The 10,047-nt window shown below is 47.5% G+C and overlaps 2 protein-coding genes across 2 annotated transcripts in view; one reads left to right on the top strand and one right to left on the bottom strand.

Moving 5' to 3' along the window:
• The window catches only part of LOC119454264 (fatty acid synthase-like), a 45,441-nt gene extending 44,863 nt beyond the window's left edge, over positions 1-578 (bottom strand). Inside the window, exon 1 of the mRNA XM_037716238.1 lies at positions 566-578. Coding sequence (XP_037572166.1) covers positions 566-578 — 13 coding nt within the window. The remainder of the gene's footprint in view (positions 1-565) is intronic.
• Positions 579-636: 58 nt separating this feature from the next.
• LOC119454262 (fatty acid synthase) lies at positions 637-6,590 on the top strand. Its single transcript, XM_037716237.2, has 4 exons — positions 637-1,002; positions 3,277-3,520; positions 4,919-5,155; positions 6,237-6,590. The coding sequence occupies exons 1-4, from the start codon at positions 637-639 to the stop codon at positions 6,455-6,457; spliced, it is 1,068 nt and encodes a 355-aa protein (XP_037572165.1). The 3' UTR covers positions 6,458-6,590.
• The last annotated feature ends 3,457 nt before the right edge of the window (positions 6,591-10,047 follow it).

The raw sequence follows: 10,047 nt of genomic DNA, 5'->3' as shown, positions 1-10,047 counted from the left end.
GTGATGGGTAGGCGAGCTTACTTGGCTGGTCCTGGCGATGCGCGCCCAGCTATACGATGCGTTTTCTCACGTACAAAGATGGGTGTTGTGTTGTTGCTACAGGCAGTGTTAACCACAAAACTGCCTACCACTGGCCCGCTAGTTTACAGTCGTGTAAAAAAAAAACGCGCAAAATAAGTTTGGCTGACTCAACTGTGGTGGACGTGCACGTAATGTGAAGCGTTCTATGGGTCTAAACGTAGCTTGCGAATTTATTTCGTCATGTAAAAAGGCACAATATGTCGCAGTTTTGCCTCAAATGTGAAGCATTGATAGCAATAACAAATTATTGCACAACTACGCGAACTTTTATCGGCCGTACAAGTTACAGTAAGCATTCCATTACTAATTTAATTAACAAGCATGGTGCCACGCGCGCACAGGCAAACAGGCACAGATCACACTCGAGTACCGCGAACCCACAGCCTACGGCGTGCTGGATGTCATAGAATTTTATCGTAGTTGGACTTATCGCACTTGGATACGGAACCTCGTGGTGACGCCGGCGACGACGGCGGAAGTTTGCCTGCAGTGTTCATATAGCCACTGATAACGCAATGATAAAGTAAAACTGAATCAAATCGATAAGCGTTGCGAATGTGTGACCAGATCCGACCGGAGGAGAGCCACCGCCACGCCGCTCCAGCATCGCCGCTCGCTGTGGAGGCCATTCCGCGCGCCTGCTTCTACGAACACAAGTCGTACGTGATCGCCGGTGGCCTGGGCGGCTTCGGCCTGGAGCTCGCCGACTGGATGGTGACTCGCGGATGCCGCAAGCTCCTGCTCACCTCCCGTTCTGGGCTGAGGACCGGATACCAGAAGCTGTGCCTGCACCGATGGCGTGCCGTCGGCGCCGAGGTGCGCGTGAGAAACGCCGATGTCGCGACCGACGAAGGAGCTCGAGCCGTCATCGAAGAAGCCGCGTCCATGGGACCCGTCGGCGGGATCTTCAACCTCGCGATGGTGAGTAACTTTGCACGGCATACGTTATTCGGCCGAAGCCTAAACTATACGGTGGTTGATACATAGCAGGTGACGTGGCGGAAGCTATACGCAAATAGCCCGGTCGTTTCGCAGTGCCGTAGTTTTACAGCGGAGCTGTATATTTCTACCCATATATTTCTACCCTCCCACAGATTTTTCGATGTCCGTGCCTCGAAACTCCCGCGCCCTCTGTGAGGAGGCAAAGCAAACCAGTAATGCATGTGCTGACACCTAGCGTAGCGAGAGGAAAGCTAGGAAACTGGGCGGCGAGTAGCAGCGAAGATCGTGCCCGGGAGGCTGCTCGTAAGCGGCGGGCTCGACAGTCCTGCACCATCTGCGCATGCGTGAGGTGCGGGGGTGCGAGCTTTCCCACCCCCCGCACGTGTACGTGTAGTTCGGGCCTTTAGATGAATTCCGCGAAGCGGAGGACGCGGCGAAGCGACGCAAGTACCACGCCAGTAAATTGCACGAGCACAAGAGTGCGTATGCGAAATTTCAAAGGGAGTTTCTGGACAGACATTTCTGATTCGGTTGTGCGGTTTGCGGCAGACTGTGGTTCGATAACAATTTGATGGTGATTGGTAACGTTCGAGATGTCGCGAAACGTGAGCGTGATGCGGTTTTTACAGCTATCCCAGCTCCAGACTTATAGCCAGCTGCTCGGTTTGGCTGCGCCGAGGGAGCGCTAAGAGTCGCAGCGCACATCCATCATTAGGTGTGACAGGTGGTTACTAACAAGCCACCTGCTGCATTTCCGCGCTTGCGCAAAGAACCGAATATGCAGTTAGTATGTTGCGTGCGCTGGTATTGGGAGACCGCGTGAAGTGCGTACTGCCAAAGAACAGCTCCGCTGGTAGCCCACATTCACAGACTGGAATGGCTGTGATTTTTTTTATCTGTGACCCTCCCTACTGTGATGTCAATTTCCTATATACCAAATTGTGGACAAAAGGTTACGTCAAATTTAGGATTATTTGTGCAGCTGTGTGCTTTCAATATGCGATGTACCATGCTATCGGTCGCAAGCTGAGCGCTGTGGCTCCTGGTCGCCATTTCCACTCGCGCGTTAGTAAATAGATTTAGATCTGCTACGCCTTCCACGTAATAATAACGCCGTATTTTCCGACGCAAAGGTGTAAGACATAATGCCACATGGAATTACATGACTCATACCTGTATCCTTGTTTAATATGTGACGCACGAGTTTTTTTGTCGCGAATGCTAGTAGCCGGAGAAGTGTCTTTATTATATAGACTTCGTAGCTGGTATATCTACTGTGAATGAAGGTTGTGACCAATGCGTGATACACGTCGTGGCTCGAAACGCGCTGTGCTTGTGTTTTGTAAAACGCTTTTACGATCGTATACTTTAAGGCGTACCTGCCAACCTAGGAACTCCGAAATTCGTAAAATCGCGCGAACACGACACCGCGAGAGGCGAGTCAGAAATACAGTTGCGCTTCATTAACGATGATTTACGTTAGACGCGACGCAAGCGAAGCCACTTTCTTCACTCGGCAAATGCAGTCGAACTTCTTTATAACCAAGTGCTTGGGGGCCTCCTAAATAATTCGTTATACAGATTACTTCGTTGTAAAGCTCGCGCACCACACAGCTCACCATAGCACCTTCCCAGAATAATTTCTTCGTTATACAAGTCATTTCGTTGCATAGGAGTTCGTTGTAGAGGTGCTCGACTACATATTCACAGGTAGCGCGCATCAACGTATACACAAGTAAAATAGCTAGCGCAAGTTTCCCTAGTACTCAAGTTAAATAACCGTTCTCACATCACAGTGACTTATTCAGCGACTTTGGTGTTGCTGATTTCGCTTGTTTAAGGAACTTATCTGTATAAACTTGCTCGAAGCATCTGCTTCTCTTGCGTTCATTCATCCTCAGAACACTTCCAGCGAAAGGTTCGCGGACCAACGAGTGGACATCATTCGCGAACAGAACTTATTTTTCGTAAAACTTATTTTTCGTAAATTGGAAAAAAAGATCCCAAACCCACCCAGTTAACGAAACATTCTGGAACGTTGGCAGGTATCCTTCAGGTCATGCGCTGACTCTGCGTAAGGCATCATTTGTGTAGATTTGCAAATTTGCCTCAGGTTCTTAGCACGTTATCAGAGCCTATGTAATGTCTTATCGTTCAGTCTAAGCGGTTTATTTCGCCGAATGAGCGCGTAGCTATTTGCTCCGCGTGTGATCTTTGAGACCAGAATAAATGCGTTTCACCATTTGCCTGCAGGTGCTTCGCGACGCTCTCATCGAAAACCAAACTGTCGAGGCGTACGAAGCCGTGTGCAAGCCGAAGGTGACCGGCACGCAGCTCCTTGACCAGGCATCGCGACAGCTGTGCCCGCAGCTCGACCACTTCGTCGTCTTCTCGTCCGTGGCTTGCGGACGCGGCAATGTCGGTCAGACGAACTACGGCTACGCCAACTCCGTCATGGAGCGAATCTGCGAGCGCCGCGTCGCAGACGGACTTCCCGGTGAGCACCAGCAAAGTGATTTTGCTCACGGGCTAGGCGTCACGCTGTACTTCACTGACACGTGCACTGTACTCATGGGGCTACGTTTACGCATGGCCATGCGTAAGCGTATTCCGACACGTCACGATCCTTTTAAGGGTCCATCACCAGGCCGCATCGGATGATGATGATGATTTATTGGCATCCCATTTGAAACAGAGCGGTGACAAATAGTCGCCCAACCTGCTTGTGGTTATCAGGCATGCTATGCAGGGGGATAATTTTTAAGTTTTACGAAATTTTAAAAAATTGTCTGTCGCAGATAATAGGTAGTATTCTAGTCCTTGAGTCGGATTATTCGGAGAATGGGACATCACTTGCACGAGAATTTGAAACAACTAATAAACTAATTAGCAAACATTCACTAATTACCTTCCGAACTAATTACTTTACGGCACATGCTGCAACTTACGAATTGTAGCCGGGGAGTATGCAAGGTGTGTCCACTTGGAATGAATTTCCAGGATGACGCCAGTTTGGAGATATGCGCCATCAAACTCGCCGTAAAAGTGCACTGTTATTCCGCTTACTTTTTTCAACGTAACGCTCTTTTATGCATTGAATCACAAAAGTAACTGGAACGCCCATGTATTTCGTCCCACATTTAGGGAAATAATATCTCGAAACTGGTGTCATCCTAGAAATTAATTCCAAGTGGATACTAACTGCAAGCTCAACGGGTACAATTAGTAATTTGTAGTTTAGGCCGTAAAATATTTAATAAATGAATCAGTGAATTCTTGTTAATTAGCTGAATATGTGTTTTGATTTCTCGTGCAAGTAATGTCCGCCTCTTCGATTAATCCAGCTCAAGGACAAGAATTATGTTATCTGCTACAGGCGATTACGTATATATATATATATATATATATATATATATATGTATTGTGGGAACCGATTAAGCACGGTGAATACACTAAAAGAAAAGGAGAAGACCATATATATATATATATATATATATATATATATATAATACACATTTTCTCTACTCGTGTATTTTAGCGCTGTTTTGAATTTAGGATATACTTGTACAGTTTTACGCGCAAAAACAACGATTTGTTCATGAGGCACGCCATACTGGGAGCCTCCGGGTTGATCTTGACCACCTGGGGTTGTTTAACGTTTAACCCAATGCACGGTACGCGGAAGTTCTTGCATTTCGTCCCCATCGAAATGCGGCCGCCTTGGCCGGGATTTGATCCGGCGACCCCGTGCTTAACAGCGCAACACCATAGCCTCTAAACCACCATGTTGGGTAGCTCTGTCTTGTCAAGTATCTTCTGGCTTATTTCATTCCCGTTCGCGCTTCAGTCTGTGGTGATCGTTTGCATCACGTCTCAATTTCCCTTATCGTTACAGGGTTGGCCATTCAGTGGGGCAGTGTTGGCGACGTCGGAGCATTCAGCGAGATCCTGGGCGACGACGTGGTTCTCAGTGGCGCCGTGCCGCAGGACATCAGGTCTTGCATGGCGGTGATGGACCAGTTCCTGGGCCAGAGACACCCGGTAGTCTCCAGCTTGGTGAGGGCCGACCAGCCCCGCAAATCGGACGGCGGGGAAGCGCAGGACCTCTTGCTTTCTGTCGCTCGCATACTCGGTAAGTCGGCGGTAAAATTTCAGAGCCTCAAATGCAGTGGTCAACGGTGGTCGAGACAAGGGAACTCTCTGAGGTCAATGTTGTTGTCAAGCGGACTTGTCGTCGCTTTCACGAAGACAGGTCCCCCTCGTCGAAACCTTGGCTTCAGACACATTTCTTGCTCGAGCACTGCTGATCACTTTAAGTGCCCATCTTCCAGAGAACCTCGGCCTTGTTCGGAAAACCACGCAGTGATGTCATGATTTTGGCGATAGCAAATCTAAGTGCTAACTTCCTCGTTATCTAACTCGGATGGAGGAAGTCTTTCTCCTGAGAATTCACTCTAATGCGGCTGCTCCGTAACCTTGGCCTGGGGTCTTATAGATACGTAAACGGCGCAGAAAAAAGAAGACAGAAACAGGAGTAAAAAAACATTTAGAACACGCACACAGGCATACACGTGTCTTTGCTCCTCGCCTTTGACGTACCTATTAGAGTGATGAACCAACTAGCCGGGGTGAATCTTTTGATTCGGCCTGGGGCGCAACACCTGAAAACCCTCTGAAGTTTCCAAGCTGTAGCGCTCCTCCTCTGCAGCGGATGCGTCCCATCTGCTGTGAAGAGAGAAAGTGCTTAGAGGTGCCGGGATACGGACAGACTGGCCTATAGATACAAACAGTTAATTATGGACGACATGTTTGACAGGCCATTTTTGCAGCTTCTTCACGAAGAAGCACTGCACGCATGTGTTTAACCATAATACGTTGCATGGCAAATCGCAGCGCCAAAAAAAAAGTGTGCGTTCAATTCATATCAGCCTTGTTGGCATATAGGTGCCCACTCTACATGTATATTAACCCTTCTTGTTATCGGTGACATGGGAAGACGCGAACTTTAAACGACGGTCATTTCCCTGATGGGCACATTCTTAGTCGGATAAAACTCAGCCAAACGAACAAAACGTTCTTTTGCAGATAAGCGTTCAATAACTTCATTTTTTACCTAGAACAATATCAGACTTGTTCACGACAAGTTCTGCGCGGGACCGTCAATTATTCAAAGTCGCATCCCTCTGCCTTTGTCGCCACGCATGTTCCCGAAGGCATCAAGGATACGTCGAGCCTGAACCCGAACATCAGCCTCGGCGAGCTCGGTATCGACTCCCTGATGAGCGTCGAGGTGAAGCAGACCTTGGAGCGGGACTACGACCTCACGCTGTCCATGCAAGAGATTCGGCAACTCACCATTGCCCGCATTCGGGATATTAGTGAAGGCAGCAAAGGCGAATCATCCGCGTGTGAATCAGCTGGTGCGGCAGAATGAAGATTAAGTGTGCAGCACTACTGCCGCACTTCGTCCGTACCCTAAATTAACAAATGGGATCGGGTGATGCCTTCTTGCTGAAACAAAAACGTGCACCGACACAGGAAACAATGTATTCTTTTCACTCTTTATGGTGTATTCAATGTGGGAGCGGCCCACAGTCTTGCCCCTATAAAAACGGGGTGAAGATTCTTCCGGACCTCAATAAATTTTACTACCTACCTACCTACTCTTTCTGACTCAAATTGCTTTAACGAAGTGAAAAGTTTCTATTATGTGCATCTGAACAACAAAAATCGCGCAAAGTATTTAAAGCGCTCCCACTGGAGTTTTGGCAGTCAAGCGAAGGTTAGTCTCATTAACTGCGAAAGGTTCAATGTGCTGTAAGCAGCATATGGTTCGTCAGAGTTCAGAATTCACAGTCATAATGGTGTGAACTATGGCCACAGAATATACGAAGGCCATTTTTGCCACTCGAAGCAGTTTACATGCATTAGATAGCAGGCTCCAAAAATAGAGTGCGGAGGCCGAATCTTCCCTATTGCAAAAACCAGCGTCTTCCAGTGCCTCCCAGTGTGAAACCAGCGCGTTTTTTGGCACTGGTTCGCACTGGGGACGCTGGCGCTCGCTGGGAGTCACTGGACACTGGTGCGATCGCTGGATAAGAGCTGGGTCACACTGGACAAGACGCTGGTTTCATGGTTTCACACTAGACGGTCTCTTGAGGGATCGCTAGACGTTTGTGCGCAGGCGCGAGTACAAGCCGGTGCGAGAGAGAGAATCTGGGGCATTTTGCTCCTTGAATATCTGACTTTGCCAAGGTACTACGGCCAAAAGTTTCCTTTGCTCGTTTTGTATGCGTTTGTCCCTAGGCTAGCCGGCATGTGCGTTTGCGTTGATGGCGCCGTCCACAAATTTTGCTTTTGTGCTCCTAGGATGTTGCTGGCGCAGTGGAATGACGTGGACGATTGTTGTCGATTGTTCCGTGGCCTCCGGCGGAGACGAGTATGATGTCATATCGTGTTCCCTCTTCACACTGGTATTTTCCGCCCTCGTCAATTTTACAAGCGTCCAACGCTCGGACAGCGCTCAGTTGCGCTTTATTAGCAGTTATTTAAACTTCAAACTGCTACTAATTCCTAGCGTGGCGTCTGGTTTTAACGTTTATAGTGTCCTCGTCCTACAAACTAACCTATTGGCGTGCTCAGCTAATTATTCAAAGGATTTAGCGAGTTCTGAAGACGTCTATGAACGTCATATTAGGCGAGAGAAGAATTTCTTCAGACAGATCCCACATGTGGGCACGTACTTTGTAGCTGTGCAATAGTATAGCTGTAGACAGCGGGGCATCAGCTAGCACAGGCAGTATACGCTAACAAGACGTACCATATACTGCATGATGACTTCTTCCATATTATACCCGCTCGCATATATGTGTCGAGAACCGAGGGGTCGCAGCGGAGCGCCAGAACAAGAGGACCAGCTCAGCAGGCTTTCAGAACGGACTAGCGCGTGCCGTGCTTGCGCCGCTGGCACGCGCCGCCCAACTTTATTTTTCTCGTCAGTCGCAGCCGGCCCCAAGGCGCCAGCCGAGAACGCTGACCTTAGCGTTCGCGCTTAGCAGCGTCGGTGGGCGCTACATATGTACTGCGTGCGCCAGGGCCCTCATGAGTTGGCACACGCATAAGCTGCGACTTTGATGCGACAGCACTTGATTGCTCTTTTGCCATGTCTGTCCGTCCGTGCAGTCCCTTAGGCTGACGACGACCGCTGTGGTCATTGAGCTTCATTTATCGTAGTCGGGGACGTCATCCCCATCTCCAAACCACTACTATATAAAACACTCGTGCGTTCTAAACTCGAGTACGCTTCACCCATGTGGGACCCGTACACGAGCTCATTAACACAGACCTTAGAATCGGTTCAAAACCACTCAGCTAGGTTTATCCTCTCTAACTACTATCGCTTATCCAGCGCTTCTCGCATGAAGCAAAAGCTTGACCTACCGCTCTTTTCTACTAGACGTCGAATTTCCCGCTTATGCCTGTTTCATAAAATATGAAACAGGCATATTTGTTTCATATTTTCCGAGCCATTTGTCATGCCGTATTGATCACCGAATGAAGGATGGGGTGCCTCAGTGTAAAAGCAATGCATACCTCGAAGCCTTCATCCCGAAAACAAGTCAAGACTGGAATCGCCTTCCCGCCTCCATCGTCACTATCACAGGTCACGATGTGTTCAAGTCGGCTTTGGGTGATTCCACGAGAGATCAACACAGGTCCAAAATTTCATATTTTAGATTCCATTGAATATTTTATATTTTATGCGCATATCACTCGGTAGCACAAAAGTGAACTTGGCTTCCTTGCCAAATAAATACTTCAGGAGGAAAAAAATACCGAAGTTCCTCAGTGTGGAGGCGCTGTTTTCTTGCACCCGGCATTCGCGCAAATTCACAACGATGTGAAATACTAAATATTACCGCTACAATAAAATACATTTTTTGCGTAAAATGCATACGTAATGAGGAGTCAGCTAGCATTGTTTGAGGCGTCTGGGCAAAACGGAAGTGTTTTAGAAAAATTTGTCAATTTGCTACAGTTTTCAAAAGTTGCTATATTTACGAGTTTTTATCTACTTAACCAATTCATGTAGCCCTTTCAAATTTGGTGCTCTGTGAGAACGTAACGTGTTCAACAATTGTACTGAATATTTTCGTTGTATCACAAATAACCATTTTTACAGTTTGCCTCAAATGTCAAGTTTTGACGAAAATGAACTCTATTTAAAAATTTAAAAAAAAACCCATCGTTAATTTTTTTCAAAATCTCGTAAACAGCTGCTCGTAGACACTGGAAAAAGAATATTAAAAAACATGTTGCATTATTTTGTTTGTAGTGACAATATAGCTGGTCGAAATCAGAGCTTTGCCAGGATGCAGCAAGGTGCTAAGAAAGAGGGCCATCAGGCTGAAAACAATGTGCATAAGCCTCTGACTTGCCTAAATTTGACGATGATTGTGACAGAAAGGCAGTTTTATTATACTATAAGTATGATTTGAAGCACCTCTTTCTAGAATGTCTAGCTTTCTGATGTAAACTCCTGCACTGATGCCTATACTCGGCCATTATTCGCCTCCATATTTTGTTCGCGCTTACAGATGAGGCTGTTGTAAAAGTCGCCTCTTTTGATTGAGTTGGTACGAGTGTAGTAAAATGGGGAGTGAGTGCACGGGAGGCAGTGGCAGGCGGAGCAAGTGAAGTTAATAAGTTGAAAATTTCTGGGGATGAGGTACCGCCTTAACCAGAAGCTACGTACACTCCGCCTGTTTCGGGTGCGCTGTCATTTGTCGTCTGCTCCACCGCTGTCTTCATATTGGGCGTCATGATCACCATCTCGGAGGCGATGCTTTAGATTATGGTGTTTCAAGTATAGGTTGTGTCCAAATTAATGCCCCAGCAATAGCTCTCTCTGGGTAACACAATATAATCTCGCACGTCATGCTTTTGGTGATAGCGTTCGCTGGAACCAATTGCAGAAAAGTTGTCTTACGTTTTATACGAAAAAAGAACCTGAGGGCAGAGCTC

This window comes from Dermacentor silvarum, chromosome 5 (assembly GCF_013339745.2).
Source record: "Dermacentor silvarum isolate Dsil-2018 chromosome 5, BIME_Dsil_1.4, whole genome shotgun sequence".
NCBI classification, from domain to species: Eukaryota; Metazoa; Arthropoda; class Arachnida; order Ixodida; family Ixodidae; genus Dermacentor; species Dermacentor silvarum.
Note: the sequence above shows the minus strand (reverse complement) of the source record. Positions and strands in the feature narration are given on the sequence as shown.